Source organism: Sphaerodactylus townsendi, linkage group LG02 (genome assembly GCF_021028975.2).
Source record: "Sphaerodactylus townsendi isolate TG3544 linkage group LG02, MPM_Stown_v2.3, whole genome shotgun sequence".
Lineage (NCBI taxonomy): Eukaryota > Metazoa > Chordata > Lepidosauria > Squamata > Sphaerodactylidae > Sphaerodactylus > Sphaerodactylus townsendi.
Window position 1 is genome coordinate 152,023,552 of NC_059426.1, and position 21,753 is coordinate 152,045,304.

The window sequence follows — 21,753 nt, forward strand, 5'->3', positions numbered from 1 at the left end:
GGGAATTTCCACTTTGGCAGGCCTCCTGAGTCAGCTAAACAGTGGCTGGCAGGCAGGGGGAAACCTATCACTTGGCAGCAGAAAGAAAGGAACCAGCTCAGCCCTGCCATCCAGAGGGCAAGGGGTTTAGAGACTACTCTTGGAAGGAAGTGGGATCAAGCCCAACCCCCCTATAAGCTGAAAGGACCACAATGGGTCAAGAAGAATGAGAAGTGCGCTTTCTCTGAAGGAGTCTAGAAAGGGGAGAACAGACTCAGGAAAGAGTGAGGCGCAAGGTGGCGCAACCCACTCCTCTTCCCATTCTGAGGCTGGGGGAGTCTATCCCATCATATGGCAGGACAGTTGATATCCAGCAGGGAGGAGAAGCAAGAACCTCATACACTTGAAAGGAAAATAATGTTTGCAAAACATTTTAAAACACGGCACTTTACTAGCAATAAAAATATGACAGAACATTCAAGAAAGCAAAAAGAAGCCACATGGTGGGAGGCAGAAAATACTTTTTGCACCACTGAACTTTTCTCGGCAATAGAAAGAAAGCCCCAGTTATGAAAATATGTATAAAATTTTCTATTTAGTACCAATAAATTATAGCGTATATCCTCAGTCAAGCATATTTTCACTCTTTTTAAAAAGATGATGCCAATCTTGGATGTTGTCTCTTCAAAAGGACTGTACAACTCACAAAACTCAAGAAAACTCACAAAGTCAAGAAAAATGATGAATGAAAGAACTGCAAAGTTGCAAATATTTTGTAAGTCTTAGGCGGATTCCGCATGGGCCAAAAACAGTGGTGTGAAAACAGTGTGAAAATGATGTAAAATGGTTTACAACGGTATAAAAGGGTTTACACAGTTTTCACACTGTTTTCACACTGCTGCTTTTGGCCCATGCGGAATTCACCTTACTGTTGCTCACTGAAATCAGTTCTTAGAAAGGGAGAAGGACAAAATTGAACAACTGAAGGCCAGTTATATCCCTGACCCTTCACTGGCCACAGGGCAACCTCAATTTAGCATCCAACTGCTAGTATAAGGATCACAACACCAGTACTGAAACACTTGTTCAAACCAATTAATGGATTTCCCAAAATGTTCTAAGACGACACAAAAAAGTAACATTGATAAACACCAAACTCCATTTGACTTCTGATTAAAGACACATAGGTGACTAAGTGGCGTAGCAGTGGCGTGGTGGTTAAGAGCAGGTGCATTCTAATCTGGAGGAACCGGGTTTGATTCCCCGCTCTGCTGCCTGAGCTGTGGAGGCTTATCTTGGGAATTCAGATTAGCCTGTGCACTCCCACACACGCCAGCTGGGTGACCTTGGGCTAGTTACAGCTTTTTGGAGCTCTCTCAGCCCCACCTACCTCACAGGGTGATTGTTGTGAGGGGGGAAGGGCAAGGAGATTGTAAGCCCCTTTGAGTCTCCTATAGGAGAGAAAGAAGGGATATAAATCCAGACTCTTCTTCTCTTCTAAGTGACAACATTTTACATGCTTCTCATTTGCAAATTCCGGCCAAAACATTGCAACCACCAAAACACCTATATTGCATCTCTTCAAAAGATTATTGTCTGCATTTATTTATTTAAAATATTCTTATGTCACCTTTCTACATGATCAAAGTCCACAAGATGGCAAACATTAAAAAAATTACAACATTTAAGCAATTAAAAATACAGTTAAAATTATAAAATAATTTAATTAAAAACAAATTTTTAAAAAGTAGAAGGAGGGCCAGTAACTGTCATTCATTTGTGCTTGATAGTAAAAAAGTAATAGTGCGTTCTGGCACAGCTGCTATGTAATTTCTGGTTATGCAGCTTTCAGAATGAAAGGTTCATAAATAGTATTACAGAAAAATACTGTCGCTTGGTGGCTATATTTCAGGTATGAGGAGATAAAAATTAAGGCCATAGTCTATGATGCAAAATATATGTTTATTATTCAGTTAGCCTATGGATCTTGTACTCTTTTTGGAAAATCACTGCGAGACGAACAAATTCCCCTGAAGAAGCTTCTTGGCAAAACGGGCAGGGAATTAGGGAAATTTTAACTGAACAATAGAAAATATTTTTACTATATTTTGTACCATTTACCTTGTCCCTTATTTTTAATATTTCACCTCCTAGTGACTGGTGCAGCCCTTTTGTCTGTTCTTGTATCTCAGGTGTAACCAAGAGCTTGGCTCTGCTCAGTGGGATTTTATTTTTCTTCTAAAAGGAAACCCTTCCCCTCTCTTACACCGTTTCCTTTGAAAAGTACTTTCAAGTGATTTGGCTACATAGTGCATGTGAGTAGCTGCTGAAGAAACACAAGCACCAAACCCCCTTGGGATGTTTCTCCCAAATATTTACTTGAGCAGAAAAGGGGGGAAGCAGTGTAAGTACTGTGAAAACAGGATCTAGGAGAAGCTGAGTATTTACCAATCAAGCCCCTAAGCCTGTCTAATTCATGGCGTCCGTTAGAACAAGTAGAAGCAAGTCATTTACGCAACCAGCACATTCTTTGCACTTTACCACAAGTCATTTGGGAAATATTAGGTGAGCCCATCAATACAACAACATTCATAGGAGGGAATAGGGAAGGGTCAGGGAGCAGGTCTAAGATGGTGTTTGCAGCTGTAGGAATGCAAGACAGTTGCAAATGGAGTGTGCACGACAAATACAAAAACAGGAAGCCCTGCATGGCCGATGACTGCAGCCTGACATGGAAATAATATTCATAAAAAAGATGAAGCAATTTGTGTTTTGTCCATCGAACGAAACCATTTTGCTCGCTGATACATTTTATTTCCCTGCAACCCTATTAAATATTTCCTACATCTGAACTGGCCTTTGGGTAATTTCTTAGCAGAGGGATGATCTTCCGGAGGGAATAATACCGAAAGTGACAGGAAAGGAGAAGGAAATCATTTTCAGTCTTGATGATCAAATGTCAGCTAGTGTCCAGGAGAGGTTAATTCCTCATTTCAGAGTGGAGGGGAAAAAAGAAAAGAACATCTGCTATCTTGGGACACGGGTAATATTTTACACCTCGTTTTATACAACCTGAACAGCAAAAGGTATCAACTTTTTAAACTGACCCAGCCAAACACTGTACCTGTGCACCAAAGCATGCAGGCAAACATGGTAGCCGTTAAGAGATTGTTTTACACGATGTGTGCTCATGAAACTGCACACTTGGATGTAAGGGCTGCAACACACTTGCTTAAGAAAGAGAACAACAAAGAGGGGAAATACCAAAGACTGCAGACATCACCCGAACTGGAATGACATTGCACTGTGTACTATGTTCCCATGGCAACTAGCCATGAGAAGATGAATGTTTCATATTCACTCTGCAGTACATGTCTAAATCAAAATTTCATAAAGAGCACAAGATTTCAACCGAAGATACCTACACAAAACCAGGTTATTTTTGCATTACTGAACAATTACAAGGAAGAAACAATGAGGTCACTACTGAATAGGAGCAGGCTAAAAAAAATACACAGGCATCAGTACGCCTTCAGTGTTACCCTATTCATTTAAGTGCAAATCAGCATAAAATGCAGATCACAGTAGGAGATACCATCCGCTTCTGTTTAATGTCATCTTGCATATCCTGAACTAAAGGAATTGTGCAAGCAGCCATCAGCTGCGGACTTGCTGCTGCACCTGCAGATGGCTTAGAGCCAAGTAGACAAATCTTAGGCATGGGGGAAGTTTCTAGGGCAAAGCGCATACATTGCCGGGCTGTTAGGTTTTTGTCTTTTTGCCCCATATCAAAGGGACACCCAGTAAGGGAAATCCACACATGGAAATCTGTTTCCTTGTTTTGGTTGCTGGATTGCTGGATTAAGACATTTCTTTTGAGCTACTCACCACCAAAGGACACAGAGAACAGCTCCTTTACTTTCTAAAATTGCTACTTGGGTTGTTATGAACAATCATTGATTATAGCAATGAATGAGAAAAACTCACATTTTTACAAAAATTAGCAATCAGTAGTCTTTTAACATCCGTTCACATTTGACTTTTTTGAATAGCTTCTATGCTCCGAGAGTTATATGTTATATTCAAGATGGATACTTCCTTGTCAACAGTAAGTAATTACAGCTGGTTCAATTTACTCCTTGAATTAGTAAAATAGGAAATCCCCTCCTTCAGACACTTTAGGGAGGGAGCTAGCCTTGGGGAATGTTTCTCTAATGCTGTTGCCTCGCCGCCGCCCTGGAGCATTGGCGTTGCTCCGTGGCTTCCAGAACCGCCAAAACCACCGTTCTTTTTGAATGCCCCCGTGTTGCTCCGGGGGCCTCCCTGCTGTGAAGAACCCCATGGCAGCAGCACCAGGGCCATTTTTCTCACCTTGCTGCTCTGGCCTGCCCCACCAAAACAAGAGAATCCCACCCCCACACGTGAGGAGTTTGCAGGGGGGAAGGGCAATTCTCTTGCACACGCGAGGAGTTTGAGGGGGAAGCCAGTGATTCTCTCAACCTTGAGGCACCAGCGAGGATTTTAGACATGGGGGGGGGGGCAAGGGCACTGATTGTCGGCACCTGCCTGCGCTCTGTTTTAAAAATTAACAAAAGTACTGAAAGTGAGTGGCGGGAATGGGGCGAGATTCAGCCAATCCAAACGCAGGAAACGGAGGTTGCCCGCACATGCCTGGAATAGACTGCGGAAGAGCTCGTGGTGCTTATGGGAAAGCCCCGGGCTCGTGCGGAACCAGCTGGGGCTTTCTGCACTGACCCTGACTCGAGTGAAAGAAAGAGCCAGGCAGCCATGGGGAACTACAAGCAGGGTGAGAAGCCCCATAGCAGGTACGCTCCAAGATATGCCACGGGGCATTTCGAAAGTGAAAAATCAGCCCAGGTACCTCCCAGTTCAATATGAGGGGCTGCACCAATTCCTCCCAAAGCCAAGGTGCCTCCATCCACCTAAGAAAGGGGATTAGAAGGGGGGGGCAGGAAGGGGAGCAAACTATGGCTCAGTGGTAGAGAACTCAACTGACATGGAGAAAGGACAAGGTTCAATCCCAGGCATCTCCAGCTAAAATGGCCAGGTAGGAGATGATGTGAAAGATGTCCACCTGTGGTCCTTGAGAGCTGCTGCCAGTCTGAATACAGAACACTGGCCTCAATGGACCAGTGGCCTGGTTCAATATGATGGTGTGATGCAGCAGCTTTCACATATGAAGGTCCTCTCATGAAAGAATGGGTTTCCTTTGTTGGATCACGAGTTATGAAGTAGATATCAATCCAAAATGCACATCTGAGTGCCGATATTATCTTGCATTACCCTACATTCAAAAGAAAGGTTCTTTTGGACATTCATCCCCATCGGGATATACACGTGAATTCAAATCTGAGAGTTTATTCCACTGAATACACTGCAGTGCAGACATGGTGCCTCTACACTAATGCAATCATTTAGATATGCACCTGACTTATATCCACAGTTTCTGATCCAGCAAACATATAGAAGATGGATATCTAACAAAGACTCCCCCACCTGCTCACACAGGAGAACGGAAGGATGTATGGAGCTATGAAGAGAGAGAATGTCTTTCCCTTTGTCTTGCCCCTTCCCGCTACATACCATGAAATCTTTTCACAGGCACAAACTTGCAAAAGAAACATAGACTGACACTTCAGAACAATAATCTTTCCTGGAATGTTTTATGACAACACCTTGGACAGCCCTGATAAAGAAGATAGTTATTTTGAACTATCACCGAAAGCTGGAATACGATGATTTATCACCAGGACATTTTGTCTGACCCCCTACATCCATTTAAACTTGTGCGAACTGAGAGAATTGTTGTTGAAGACAGTGCTTCAAAAACTACAGAAGTTTTCTCAGATTTTAGCAAGATACCAAGTTGCCCAGATATCAGTAATCTGTGCAAGTGCTGTTTTGTGGATATCATAATCTCTTTTCTTCTTTCTCTCTTTCAAGGTCCAGCACACACCAGCCATATGTGGAATCCTGACACCAGACAGCAGTCACTGGAACTACCCTGCTTCTGATCACGCAGATTAGCTACTTCTTTTGATCCTGCAAATCCAGTCAACAATGGGGTGGTGCAGACAACGGATATACACTTGCTAGCATGTGTGACATCCTGGCTCCCAAGCAGAGGTGGGATCCAGCAGGTTCTCACAGGTTCCCGAGAGTAGGTTACTAATTATTTGTGTGTGCCGAGAGGGGGTTACTGATTGGTGATTTTGCCACGTGATTTTTGCCTTAGTTACGCCCCTCCTCTCAGCAGTAGCGCGCAGAACTTGAAGCAGTCTAGAAGGAGGTGCACCGGCGTGCGTGGAAGCCTGCACCTGCGTGCATTCGTTTCCCGCCCAAGGACTGGCACAGTGGCTGCGTCCTTGCCACAGCCCCACCCAGGAATGCCCCACCCCCGGAATACCCAGCCACGCCCCCGTTGTGCCCCAGCCAGTCCTATTGGCGCTACGCCACAGTTTGAATCCCACCACCATGGGAACCTGTTACTAAAATTTTTGGATCCCACCACTGCTCCCAAGTATACCTGCAGTATGTTAAGTTTGGGTGACTCTGCTGATGGGAAGGAGAATAGGAGAGTATTATCAGTACAGCAGAGCATTCTTGTGGAATGTTCCCCAGGTATGCAATGCCTTTACATGGAATGAGAGAGAGAGCGCAGAGAAGGAAGCTGATGTTTATTCTTCCTCTTACAATAATTCCACGTTGTATAGTCAAGATCAAATAATACTGACAGTGATGACAAATATCACCTGCAGACATAAATGATTACAAGTATTTTGCATAGGGCGTAACAGAATTGGTCAAGTTGTAAATTTTAAGAATTTATGTGGAACAGCAACACTGCTCTAACGCCATGAAAGACTAATAGGAAGGTTCCAGTGGTATCAACCACCCATACTCTTGTTTGGAATCATCTACTGTATCCTTTCTCATGACTTCCCTTTTTTAAAAGGCTATTTAGCACCACCCTATGGTTCAACACACCTACTGTCAATCTGTGTTCATTTCAGTGTCCCACTTTTCTGCAAAGATTAAAGAACAGGCTAAGAAAACCTTTGCCCGGTTCATCCTAAATATATCGCAACAACAACAAAACAGAAAACCCATTTTTCTTCACCAATGGGAATGAAAACTGTTTAAAGAAACATCACTATTGCAAAGAACTTGTTAATGGCAAAACAGCAAAAAGAGAGAGACAGAACCGTGTTCCATTCTGCATACACACACTGAGTAAACAGCTTGCACAACCACCTGTGTTCTGACCTCCACAGGCAACTATTGTTCTTGTTTAAATAAGTGCTGTGTATACTCTTAAGTGGCCAGCATGGAACATGCTATCTCTTAATGGTGTGTGCTCTGCACTGCAGTAGGGAGCATTTGCTGATTAATGATGTCCTTGAGTTTCCCCCTACATGCCAACATTTTACAGTAATAAAAAGGTCCAGCAAGCAGCAATGCCCAAGACGCTGCACAAGATACTGGGTTGGATCCTGTACAAAATTTCCACTCGTGCCAGAAAATACTACAACAGCCACTTGGACCAAGTCAAACTTATTGTACCCCAGTTGCCTTTCCGCTTGCGCAAGATATCACGCAACCGATCTGGGATTTCAGGAAGCGAACTTAGGAGCTGCTTCATTCTCAAAAGAGGATTCCAGAGGATCAAAAGAGATCCCAGAAGGACAGGGAAGAAATTGTGGCACAAGACCTTAGGTGTGCAAGTCAGTCTGTGTGAAGATAAATAAACTGGGATGGGAGCGACAGACACTGGACAGACCTTTCACAAGCAGAATAATGCTAGGTAGGGTTTTTTTCTTGGCTTGTACATCACTGGATCCAACCAATTTTATTTTTCTCTCAGTCTCTTGCATTCTTAATAGTGAATTCATTCCAAACCTGCTGTGTGAAACTTTTGAAAATTAATAAACTTGTGAAATGACATGAGAACAGTGGGCTGGAATCCAGAGGAGCACACAGAGTTGTGCAAAAACCAATAGTACAGGGAAAGTGGGGAGAGGGGAGAAAGTAGGGATCCATTAGGGCCTGTGGGAATTTCTTTGTTCCTCAGTGCCGAGCCCACTGCAACTGGATCAGTTTTATAAACCTACATGGTAAGAAGACAACCTTACCTGAAGGTTTCAACTATGGTCCTTTCTGGTAACTTTGGTGCAACAATTCTGAAGGCTTTTTTGAAATCGTCCAAAGACAAAAATCCTTTACCTTATGGGTGGGAACCAAAACAAAAGGTTTGCTGAAAGGCATTTAAATATCTGCAAAAGCAATGCATTAATTAAACAGGGTTCTAAAAAATGCCTTGACATTGCCAGAAGCAGGGATTCTACCCTATCAACTAGAAAGATAGGACTCTTTCCAAGAATACAGCTCCCTCACATATTTCAAGAAAGACCTATGACAGTCTCAATATATAGATCTAATTCCCAAGACTGCCTCTTGCCTGAGCATACCTAAATAAGCAGAAGGGGGCAAACTGACTCCCAACAGGATTTAACAGGCGTGTAATTCCCCTCAAATGAAGAAAATGTTCTCTATGCATGTGCAGAGAACAGACCTACCATTGGTGGCTGACAGCACCTCCCTCCCAGCCCAGAGGCAGCTGCTCTAGCCTAGTAGGATCCTGAAAGTTACCTACAGAACAGAACTTGGGGTGGGGGGGTGCTGCCTTGGTGGGCTCAGCAATGGAAGGGATTCACCCCCCATGAGTTTCACAGGCCCCCCACTTGTGTATATATATTCAAGACCTCAGCTGTTTCTTGCAAGGATGTCTGTTCCTGATGGATTTTTACTACTAAGCAAAACAAAACCCAGGAGATGCAACAACAGGCACTTTAAGTACAGTAGGTTACTGGGCTCTTGTTTTACTTTGGGAGAAGGCACTCCTAGGGCGTTTCCGCACAGCACATTGCCAGCAGAGCTTGACTTGGGTCCAGCTTGGGTTGTCCGAACTGGCACAGATGTCGACACAAGTCCGACTCTCCTTTGACTCGCCTAAGCCGGGTCTTCGCGATCCCTGCTACGACCTAGTACTTTTTGGGTGAACTCGTGTCCAGCTCAACTTGCGCGGACTGTCCCTCCAGCCAATCGTGTCATTTCTGTCTCTGCCCAATCAGGGCTTAGTTTCCCTTGAACCAATCACGACGCGTTTTTGGCCAGCCAATCATAATCGACCATTGAGTGCAGGCGTACAGCTGGAAACTTGCGGCCCTCCGACCTTGCAACATGCACAGAACAAAAAGATTTTCACGTTTCCTGTCATGGGAGAGGGAACCAATCGTGGCAGAGGGGTGGATGACGCACAGAATCGACCCCACCCACTGAGCTCAGGTAAGGAGAGCCAAGAACGGCAATGTGTGGATTAACCAACTTTTTGTGGCAGCCCGAGCTCAGCGGCTGTGCGGACAGACAGTGAGTTGAATTCATGAAGAAAAATTCAGGGGGACGCAAGTCAAGCTCAACAGAATGTGCTGTGGGGAATCACCCCTAGTCTAAACTTACTAAGTCTACCTCTTCGAAATGCCAAGGGTGTGACAGCTTGGCTTTCATATCTGCCACTCTACCGCTTCAAACGTGTTTGGATCCCTCTCTTTCTCAGGTCATCAGCTCCAGCCAGGGACCTGTGGATCCTCCCCCACAATACAACATGCACATCCAATCATGCGCTACATTTGGCTCAGTGGACAAGTCCACTTTCAGTTATCTGACACAGAAGAAAGGCTTACATTGCATGTCAAAAGCAGTGAAGAGATGTCTTGCTTCACTGTGGTACAACTGTGAAGTCTTCTTTGTCCTCATAAGACTGAGAAATGCATCAAGAGATACACCTGGAAAAACAGAGAAAGGTACATATATCAACAGAAGCATAACATTATTCTCACTAGAAGTACCTGTAATTCAAACAATATAGTCCTCATAATATTTTAGCAGTGCAATCCTAAACAGAGTTATACATTTCTAAGTACAGTAAAGTCAATGGACTTAGAAGGGTGTAACTTGGTTTAAGGCTGCACTGTAAATGAAAGAAGAAACTTTCAGATAGGATTTCTGTTCCACAATTCACTTCTCTTCTACCACATAAATCATCAGACTGGTCTTAAACATCTTTATTCAGAAGTATGTTTTAGTGACTCCAATAGATTTTACCTCCGGTAACTATTACAGGTCCTTGTAATGATTTAAAATGTTGCGGGTGTGTCATGAGAGGTTGAAAGGGAGGGTGAAAGGGGATGAGAGAGTAAGGGGATTGGTTGGCACTTGAGAGAGGCAGGAGAGGGGTTTTTTAAGAGGGAAGGAGAGAGTCAGTCTGTTGTAAACTGAGAGTGAAACAGGGCTAAAAAACAGAGAACAGTATGATGTAAGTAGCCTAGAAAGCAGATTTCTGACTAGATTCCTTCCTAGGGTTATATAAAGTACAAACCTGCCCAAAGAAAAAGGTTGAATACACATAGAAAACACTGGGAGACCAGAAACAGAGTCAAATCCTAATATGGTCACAGGAATTTAGAGAGAATGAAAAAGTAGATTTATGTGAAGGAAGAGTCATCTCAGCCAGAAGTTATTGCATCAAATGGCTTCACTCATTGTAGAAATTAGATAAATTACTTTTTGCAACTATTAAGCTAAGTTAATATATAAAAAACTTTTAATTTGTTCAAATTAGCCTGGAATCCTACACTACTAATTTAGGAAGGTTTCTTCCTCAAGACCCCGTAGACCTTCAAAACTGCTTTAGAACTTGAACACAATACTTTTTTAGGATAAATTAAAAAAGGGGGGGTGTTGGAATTAAATTCCTGTTGGCAGCAATATATAGTTCAGAAAGAAAGGAATAAATAAACAGTATTTTGCTCATATATTTATTCCCAAAACAAGAAGAGAGTGGTCATCACATTCCTCCTCCCTGTGTGGCACCAAGTTGCTACCAAATCATGACAACTCTAGGATTATAGGGATTTCAAGGCAAAAGATGAGAAGTGGTTTGCCATTGGCTTCCTCTGCATAGCAACCTTCTTTGTTCTTCCATCTGAGCACTAACAATGACTGGTCCATATAAATGACACAGGCATTATTATTATCTGAATGGAGTGAAATGTGGAGTCAGTATGAGCCTAGGCTTGCGAAAGAGGCTAAACTCAACAAAAATGCGTCCTTTGGTTATTTTCAAAGTAAGAAAAAGAACAAGGACATGGTACGGTCATTGCAGGGACAGGAAAGTGAAATTGTAACAGGTGAAGGAGAGGGCAGAACTGCTCAATTCCTACATTTCCTCAGTCTTCTTTTTCAAGGGAAACACTGCTCAACATGGCAAAAACACAACACATGAGAAGGGAAAGGAGTTGCAGCCTACGATCAGCACATTGGTAGTATATAAACACCTAGTTTTGACATCGATAGCTGGAAAAGTTTTAGGGGGGAAAAACCCAGCCCATCCTTGAGCATTTAGAAAGGTTGGCTCTAATTACGAAGAACCAGCAAGGGTTTCCCAAAAACAAGAAATGTCAGACTAACCTATTTTCTTTTCTTGCTAGGTCAGGGAGATGCTGTGGACATAGTTTATCTTGATTTCTGTAAGGCATTTGAAAAGATTCCACATGATATTCTGGTTGACAAGTTGGTAAAATGTGGTTTAGATCTTATCAGCCCAATCCTGTGGGTGGGGGAGGGGGCGGCAGGGGCAAACCCCCCTTTGGATCCAGCACAGCCCTGCACTAGTTGAAATCCCCTTTCTGCCAGCACAAGGGGCAAATGTGCTGATTGGGGGTGGGGGGACAACTTATCCAGGCAGCACCACGGTGCCCAACCCAGAAGCTGGCTCCATCGCTCAGGTCTGCTGGCACTGAACACTGCACTGGTGTGGCCAGTAATGTGGCCAATGTTAGTTGGCCTACAGCAGTGGTTCTCAACCTGGGGTTGGGACCCCTTTGGAGGTCGAACGACCCTTTCACAGGGGTCGCCTAAGACTCTCTGCATCAGTGTTCTCCATCTGTAAAATGGATAAATATTAGGGTTGGAGGTCACCACAACATGAGGAGCTGTATTAAATGGTCACGGCATTAGGAAGGTTGAGAACCACTGGCCAACAGAGTCGGGTTGGCTCCCTTTCATCATCAGAGATGCCTTCAGAGATGGCATATCTCTGTTCTCCACTATGGGGGATTTTTGCCTTTTAAAAAACGTTTCTTCCCTCACAGGTCTTCCCATGCAGGTCTTCCCACACAGCAGAAAAGTCCTCTGGAGGGAGTAGGGAGGCACCAGAGTGTTGCCGTCCCCAGTGATGGGATTCAAATAATCTAACAACCAGTTCTGGTGGTGGGATTCAAATAATTTAACAACTAGTTTACAAGCACCATTTTAACAACCGATTCTGCTGAAGTGGAGTGAACCTGCTGAATCCCACCACTGGCCGTCCGCACCCAACAACTCTGGATTGGGCTGTATTACTGTTAGGTGGATCTGTGAGGAGTATGTGAGGATCTGTCTAAGACCTGTGTTGTTCAACATCTTTACAAATGATTTGGATGAAAGAACAAGGAGAGGATGCTTATTAAATTTGCAGATGATACTAAATTGGGAGAGGGAGCAAATATGGTAGAAGACAGAATCAGGATATAAGATGATCTTAACAGGCTGGAAAATGGGCTAAAACTAATAGGATGAATTTATGGAGATAAATGTGAAGATCTGCAATTAGGTAGGAAAAATCAAATGCATAATTATAGAATGGGGGAAACTTGTCTGGGCGGTGGTATGTATTAAAAGGATCTAGGAGTTTTAATGGACCATACACTGAACACGAGTCAGCAGTGTGATGCAGGAGCTAAAAAGGTAAATGCAGTTTAGGGCCATACAGACAGAGTATAGTTCCAGATCACACAAAGTGATAGAATCCCTTTACTCTGCTATGGTTAGACCTCATCAAGAGTACTGTGTTCAGTTTTTGGCACCACAATTTAGGAATGATGTAGGCAAGCTGGAATGTCTCTAGAGGCGGGCAACAAAGATGGTGACCAAGTTCTATGAGGAAAGGTTGAAGGAGGTTGGTATGTTTAGCCTGGAAAGGAGATGACTGAGAGGTGATACGATAACGATCTTTAAGTAACTGAAGGGATGTCATATAGAAGATGGTGTGGAGATCTTTTCTGTTGCCTCAGAAGGTCAGAGCAGAATTAACTAGTTGAAATTAAATCAAAAGCGTTTGGGCCTAAACATTAAGAACTTCCTGATTAGAGCAATTGCTCAGTGGAATGGGTTTCTTTAGAAGGTGGCAGGCTCTCCTTTTTTGGTGTTTTTTAAGCAGAGACTAGATGGCAGTCTGACAGAAATGCTGATTCTTTGAATTTAGGCAGATTATGAAAGGGAGGTCAGGAAGTGTTGCGTCAGAGCTTGGCTCTCGTGACCCTTTGTCACATTCCCAGGGTAATGCCAATCACAACTTTGGGGTCAGGAAGCAATCTTCCTCCAGGCCACCTGATCAGGGATCCCGGAAGGGGATTTTTTCCCTCTTCTGGGCCTGGAGCAGGGGTCACTCCAGGTTTCTACGATTCCACCAGCCCTGGTTCAAAGAGCAGGCTCTCTACATTAAATAGGGAACCACAGAATTAATTCTCAGAGCATATTTTTCATAGACAAAGATGAAGGTGAACATCTAGCTCTGCACGTACCAATGGGACTTTCAGTCAGAGCTTCTGGGGAAGCAGCCCTCATCCCCTGTGCCAAGTGGCATCCCTCTTGAGGCTGATCAGGACATGCCATGGAGTCTGCAGTTCAAACAAATAGGTAAAAAATGCCACCAGAAATGGTGAAGTTCTTGGCTGGAGCTCTTTAGATCCCAGGCAGAAGTTTGGAATGCAATGTGCTGCTGGAGAATTCAAATCCATTCTAGGAATTGGTTTCTTTTCTGATTTAAAAATAACCACTCTTTGTTTACATGTCTATTTTCTGTTGCTAGGACCAAAAAAGACCATGCTGGCTTAAATTATTAGGTTCTAACCATACTGTACAATTTATTTAATAGCAGGGACTGCCTAAACAGGCCGCTTTGCATTCTTGAGCATCCAATTTTATTAATGCACACTGGCTTTCTATTATGTAGTGACCCCGATATAAAAAGCCACAACCTACACAGATTTCCCAGTATGCATTCATTAAGTTCAACGCAATGCTGCATTCTTCTGCTCACCAGCCTGTATTTTAGTTATATGAATGCAACCTGGGTTAACAGGGTTGAAATGTTACACAGACAAGCCTCTTGTGCTGATTACATATTTGGTGGAGGAGCAGAGTGTTAAGTATATGTGTGTATGTACGTATTATGGTATTCATTCACCTTTACAGATTTCTTTAAAAGCACACTACTATGACTAAACTTCTCAATTTAATATATTCTTACTACTATGACTGAACTTACCAATTTAATATATTTTTCCAAGTGCAGTGGAACAAAGGCACTTTTCAGGACCAATCTGGCAAATGAAGGACATTGGAATCCAGATGTGTGATGTCACAATATTTCTGGACTAGTCACAGGAGCAGAGTTATCTCTAGCTAGTGAAGAGATGCTGGATTGCTGTCAAGTCACAGCTAAGTTATGGCAAACCAGCAGGGTGGTTTGCTATTGCCTGCCTATACATAGCAACCCTAGACTTCCTTTGTGATTATTTGTGTTTAAAAGACTTCCTTTGTGATTAACCCTAGTCTTCCTTTGTGACTATTCAAGTACTAACTAGGACTGCCTCCTGCTTATTTTTCAAGATCTGTTGAGATCGAGCTAACCTTAGCCATTCATGTCAGGGGGATGCTGGATTAGTACCTCATAAAAGTTCTAGAGAATCCTAAAATGAGCCATCCCTGAGACTGGCATAGACTCCCCTGTCTCAGATGCAAGCAAGGTCATACAAAATTGTCCATCAGGGCATAGGCACAGACATGAGATCTCACCTCATTTAATTTCAAAAGCAAAGCAGTAGACATGGTCTATACTTGCAGCAGAATAAGGCGGAGGAAATTTTTTAGTCTGCCCTTCTGGTTATAATAGTCTTCTAGTTGTGAGGAGCCTTTCTTATAGGAGACTATTGAGAATGCAGACAGCTGGCAAGGTATAGGGGTTACAACAGTCAGATTAGGATCAGTGAGACCCAGATGGGAATCCCCACTCTGTTATGGAAGCTTGTTGGTTGACCTTGGTCTACTAGTCATATATTCTCAGCATATTCTCATGATAAATGGAAGAGAAGAGAATGATGTAAGCTGCTTTGGTTTTTTTAAAATTATTTTTTCTTAAAATAGAACCAAGTAGCAGAACACACACACAGTTTGGAAGTCACCCTGAGCCCACAAGAGGAAGGGTAGCCTATAAATATACTAAATGAAAAGAAAATGAAATTTGCATCATGGATCTTCCCCACCTCTGCCTCCTTCCTGTTGCTCCTTCCAAGGATCAAAGGAGTGCCAGAAACAGCTCAGGATGTGGTACAGAACGCTGCATCTTGGAAGTGGAAATCAGCAGAAACTAAAGACCGGCTGAATCAAGTTCGGTATTCCGGATTTTAGGCTCAAGTGGGACTATTATTGTGATGGAGTAAATATTCCTTGCTCTTTCTCCATTCTTTTATGCCTTACAGTTGGAATTCTTTACTTCCTGCTGCTTAACAGAATAAAGGAGGAAAATAGTTTCTCGAATGAGACCATCACTAGATTCCCATGGATGAAACTCTCTATTCATGATGCTCATGAGTTTTTAGCACAATATCTACAAAGGGATATCTCTAAGCCAATCAGCTTAGGCTTTTACTGCGTTTGGTAACTAACATGACCAATACTGTTTTTCCAAGTTCAGTTCAAGATTGCTTAAACCCTAGGTCATCACAAAAAAAACACCTTCTTTCTCATTCTATTGTTACAAGTTTTAGGTTTTAGAACTACTAAAGAAAGATCGAAAATAAAAGTTTCCATAGTACCTAACTGGTTTTGCTGCACAGAGGCCATGACAGAATCTGCTTCCATCTAAAATAAAGGAAAATGACACTATCAGAGAATATAGAAATAAATCATATATATAAATCTGATAAATAAATAAACCAACGCAAATACATTTGCATTTTTACTTTTTATTTTGTACATTAGCAGAATCTGCAAAGTAATTAGAACATGCAAATAAAGAACCACCTTTAAATCAAAATGTGTACATAAGCAAAGTCTGCAAAACCATTTTGGGTAGTTTTGCCTCAGGTGTCACAAACACATTCATTAACATTGGCTAGATCAGTAACGCACTTAAGCTTACTAGTTTCATTAACATTGGCTAGATCAGTAATGCACTTAAGCTTACCAGTTTCCGAAGAATCCAAACCCAAACAATGATTCTTTAATACTTCAAAAGGCATCTTGAAACAAAAATATTTCTTCACAGCTGTTTAGAAAGAACACTGCTGGAGCATGTAAGAGGTGCCTGAGAAAAGGCAAACAGTATTTTCTCCAGGTTTTTAAAATAAAGAAATGTGAATATCACCATATCATTGACAGCCATGCAGCTAGACTGTGAACTGGGCAGTCTTTGGTTCAGCTCTCATTCTTACCATGAACTCGCTAGGCAAGTCTTACCATGCAATCTTAAGCAGAGTTACACCATTCTAAGCTACCGGTAAGTGACTTCAGTAGACTTAGAATGGTATAACTCTGTTTTGGACTTCACTGCTAGGCAAGCCCAGGGAGCGAGTTTCAAAAGCGGCATTTTCACGCTGGTTTGGGGGGGGGGGGAAGCACAGCACTGCTGCAATGCAGCAGCACCAGCTGTGCGAACAGCGCCCCAGGGATGATGTTTTTACCGTCCCTAGGGTACTGTTTTTCAGCTGTGCAGAAACAGCCTAAGAGAGCCTCTTCTATGCCAGTTCCCAAAAGTACTCCTGGATAACATCCTGCTTTACTGTTCAGGGCAATTGACTTTCCATCAGATGAGAGTCATGTCCTTGCAGCATGGCTACCATGCAGCCTAGGTCAGGTGACAGCCGCATATTGGTATACTATTGCTCCGTGGGTGTACAGGGCCACCAAGGAAGAAGAGATTCTGCAAAGGGACAGCCTGCCCTTTAAGATGAGAGGGAAAAGCTAAGGCTTGTTCCATTGATAGTAACGTAGTCCTGACAAATCATCCATGATCAGGTGCATATACCGGGATTCACACCTAAGTGCAATGTTATCATTTCTCACTGCACTGCTGTTGATGGACTACATGTTAGCATGTACACAACCCAATCCACAATGTGGTGTGATCCACAACTACACAAACTACTGTGTCTACACTTTTCTTTTTCCTGAACTGGTCATTACCATCTAGGTGGCACAAAGATCACTGCATAGTTTAATTTCTTAAAAGTCTATTCACCCTTTTACATGCACATTTTTTTTTCTGAGACTGCAAAAAAATGAATCCAAAATTAGAAAAGTAGCTTTTCTGGTCACATATTAGTCATAACACTATGACAGCTTCTATAGTTTTAATATTACGATATATTTTTATAAATTGTATGTCTAACACATTGCTCTCCAAAAACCTAAACCGTAACCTTGAAAATAAAAGCACAGTCTCATCAATCATTTTATTTCTAAAAAGGCGCATGGAATGACTGGAATCTGCAACTTGTTCAATCTAGACCCTTTCATTCCGTTACAATACATACAAAAATTCTGGAAGGAAATTAGTTTTGATACACACACTTAAAGAGTTTGTAGTGGAAAAGCCAAAAAATATCACCAAATCAGCTTTTACTTTCCAATTCCAAATTTGTAAGAAAAGTGTTAACAGTGACACCTCATGGTAACAAAAGGCATTATTTGGATATGTACAACAAAATATATCTGAAACTCTTACAGCTGCATTTGGTTGGAATTTTAGAAGGAAAAGTGACTTCTAGCCTGATCCAATGCATATTTACCCAGAAGCTCATTCAATGGAAGACTGCACAAAATCAGACTTATCCTGTTGCAAGAAGTAACCTGGAACTTTTTTTGGCAATTTCATACTAAAAAGAAAACTATACACATATAATTCTCTTCAGTAAACAACTTTATTCTTTATCCATATGCGAAAACTTTTCTCAAAAAGTTTTGTTCAACTACTGTGAGTTACTGGACTGTGCTGTTGTAATGGAAGGATATTTTGAAATGGCTATGCACCGAATTGAGCATAATCTGTTTTGATGTGAAAAGAAAAGTGGAATGAAGGACAAATCGCCTTGCTGACTTCAGTAGAACAAATAAGTTCCAAATGAAGAGACTACTGAGGCAGAGCAAAATTTTGCCATACCAGAAACAGAAGTTACCAAAATGATATCCAATCACTTTTATGAGGAAAAAGGGCAACACAGCACTTATGAACACTACTGGGATAGCAGCAAAATTTGCCTCTTGCCCTTGGGCAGTCTGAAATTCTATGATAAAGAAGCCACTGGAGTATGTTTTATCTGTCTTCAAGAAGTAGAAACGAGGAAAATAGAATATGAGGCCCTCTCTCCCTTTTCATCATTATAGTAAAAAAATAAAATGATATTTCAAAGTGATAGAGCCAGGAGGCAGTGGCATAGAAGACATCCCTAAAATAAGAGACACCTAGCTATCCTAGTGGCAGTTACCTAAGGCCAGGAATTTACCAGGCAACGCAGCGGAAATGTTCTTCATACAACACTGGCATGGGTTTGAGCAAATTTACCCCTGAGATTCTACTGATGCTGGTTAATGTCAGTGAAATCAAGACTTATATGGAATGTTTAATAAAAAGCAAGTGTGTCATATATGTGAAAGAAAAAAACTGTACCTTTGAGGGCTTATAGCCAAATAGCATCACTACTGCAACCTTGTAGTCCTCTCTGCTTAGGTATCCTTTGTTGCCTTCATCACATGCCTCAAATGCCTGAAGTATATAGAAAAGTTAATGGAAATTTAAAAAAATTAGTGTCTAACATCATCCTGTGCATTTAGAAGGATTCACAGCCCAGCTCTGATATGATGTATTACAAATCTGTGATCCTTAAAGTGTTAGGACAAGAGATTTAAAAGCCATTTATTTCATTAAAGCTTCTATAAGCAATGCTTTGAGTATCAAGGTGGAACTGTTATGCTCCTTTGTTCAGATATGGAGCAGGATTCTTTAGTGTGTTTAAAAAGCTAATCTAAATGAGTTGCTAATCTGTGCAAAATCTCTTTTCATCTTGTTTAAACCATGGCTATGGTTTCTAGGATGCCCATTCCAAGAGAAAGCGTGGCCCTTGAAAGCATGGCCACTGTGAAACTACAACGAAGGGCCCAAGACACAAGGGAGCAGGTGAAGCAATGTTGTCAACACCACGGAGGTATGCAGCCACTGACTAACTGTGTCCTGCGTAGTCAACTGACCCCACCACTCTGTACCAACTCTGGATGGAAGCCATGCACCTTCCCAGTACTGATGGGCCACCTCCTATTTGGACTTTCCTCTTTGGAAAAGATATGCTCTTTACCATCACCCAACAGACCAGACTATTAATGCTTCCTGCTCTGTATCTCATGAGCTGAATCAGGAGTTTTAAAGGCTATGCCAGATTCTAGGTTGTCAATATGCAACTCTAACCATAGTTAGGTATCATCAATCTAGTATGTAGAAGAGAACTGGAAAGCCAGGAGGGAACAATGGGGAGGACTATCACTGTCACCTGTAATGTCTTTGAGGAGTATCTCCCTTTTGTTGAAAGTTGCTTTGGGTCTCTTCAGTCAGATAAATAAAATAAACAGCTCATGAACTAACCAACTACTTTTATAGTATCCTGAGACACCTCCCCAAGCAACAACTACTTTTTCAACAAGCATTGAAATAATCTCAAAGAACAGTTAGAAGCAATTCTGAGTTAGATCAAAACAAGACTACAGAAATATTCTAATATATTTTTCAGGCATGTGAAAAAGAAACCTTAAAACCCTAAAAGTGTACTGAATAGCCACATTTCTCATTCAAGTTTTCTGCCCACACATACAGCACTCTTATTCCATGACTTTGCATTGACTACAGCATCATGCAGGAACATGCTTATGAACTAAGGGGAGCAGAGGTATCGAAATCAAATCAAATAAAAAATGAATAATGCAAACAGAAATGAAGAAAGGCTGATTGCTTGCTTATCCTCAGTAGAAACCCTTTGTGGAGAAAGTGCTAATGAAATGCATGAACAAATTATCAAGTCCTGAAAACACACCAGGAGTACTTTAGACTTTTTAAACAAATATACAAAAAAGATCAGCTTCCGGAATTTTAATGACTAAATATCATCTATAAATACAGCAGACACGTTAACCCCTCCACAGTAGGTGAGCAGGAAGTAATTCTCACATCTCAGATACATGAACTCTCTTACATTTCCCAATGAGATTTCTAGTTCTAAGAAATCACTGAAAACTGTAGTATATAATCACTGAAAACTGTAGTATATAATCACTGAAAACTGTAATATAGTCACAGTATAAAGTGAATTTGCAAAATAAAAACAACTTTGTATCTGGAAGAACAAACTGCCCAGAAAAACTACCATAACCTGGACATTTCAGAACCACACTTTGCATTTTAAAAGGGGAACAGGTATCTTTGTAAACATTATTAATGTATGCCTAGCTTAAAAATTCCCATACTTCATTGTTGGAGTTTGGTAACATTTTCCTAAAGAGAGCAGAAGGCTATTAGAAAGCCCAAAAGTGTCCACCATACCAGCTGTCCATTCCACTAGCGGTGCAAATTTCATTTAAAAAAGCAATCCTTCATTTAAAAAAAAGTGAATGATAAAACATCAACAAATTCTCCTTAGCCAGTCCATATACATATTCTTACATTTTATCAGTACATGTGAAAGGGATCTGGGAGTCTTAGTAGACCACAAACTGAACATGAGTCAGCAGCATGATATATTGCCAAGAAAGCCAATGCAATTCTCTGATGCATCAATAAGAGTATAATGTCTAGATTGAGGGAAGTAATTGTACCACTCTACTCTGCATTGGTCAGATCTCATCTAGAGTACTGTGTTCAGTTCTGGGCACTGCAATTTAATGATATTGACAAGCTGGAATGTGTCCAGAGGATGGCAACCAAAATGGTAAAAGGTCTGGAATCCATTCCCTATGAAGAGAGACTTAGTTTGTTTCCACACAGCCCAATAACAGCATCCTAGGGATGGTAAAAACACTGTCCCTGGGGCGCTGTCTGCACAGCAGGCGCTGCTACACTGCAGCAGCACCATGATCGTGCTGCCTAAGGGGCGCAAAAACGCCACTTTTGAACCTCCCTCAGGGAGTGAGGTTTTTCAAAAGCGGCGTCTTTCACTCGCCGCCGTGCGAACGGCAGCAGGTGAAAGGCGTGGGGAAAACACCACCTTTCACCTGCTGCCGTTTGCACGGCAGCGAGTGGAAGACGCCGCTTTTGAAAAACCTCACTCCCTGAGTGAGATTCAAAAGTGGCGTTTTTGCACCGCTTCAGCAAATACATGCCCCAAACACCTCCTTACCTCCTCCTGGCTTGTCACTCTGTGGAGGCCAGGGTACACGCCTCCTGGCCTCCGTCCCTGCAGTCATTGCTCTGGCCATGAGGGCGCGTCCCCTTGCCTCCACAGAGTGACGGAAGCTAGGAGGTAAGGAGGCGTTTTGAGATGCTGCGCAGCTGTGTGGAGGCTGTGTGCAAACGGCCCCAGGGCTTGCATCAGCATGGTTCATGCCAACGCAGCC

At 42.2% G+C, this 21,753-nt stretch overlaps 1 protein-coding gene across 1 annotated transcript in view; it reads right to left on the bottom strand.

Moving 5' to 3' along the window:
- EFCAB11 (EF-hand calcium binding domain 11) overlaps positions 1-21,753 on the bottom strand; it is a 68,848-nt gene that overhangs the window by 40,996 nt on the left and 6,099 nt on the right. Inside the window, exons 2-5 of the mRNA XM_048485348.1 lie at positions 18,827-18,922; positions 15,975-16,020; positions 9,741-9,842; positions 8,133-8,223 (exon numbers count right to left, since the gene is read on the bottom strand). Coding sequence (XP_048341305.1) covers positions 8,133-8,223; positions 9,741-9,842; positions 15,975-16,020; positions 18,827-18,922 — 335 coding nt within the window. The remainder of the gene's footprint in view (positions 1-8,132; positions 8,224-9,740; positions 9,843-15,974; positions 16,021-18,826; positions 18,923-21,753) is intronic.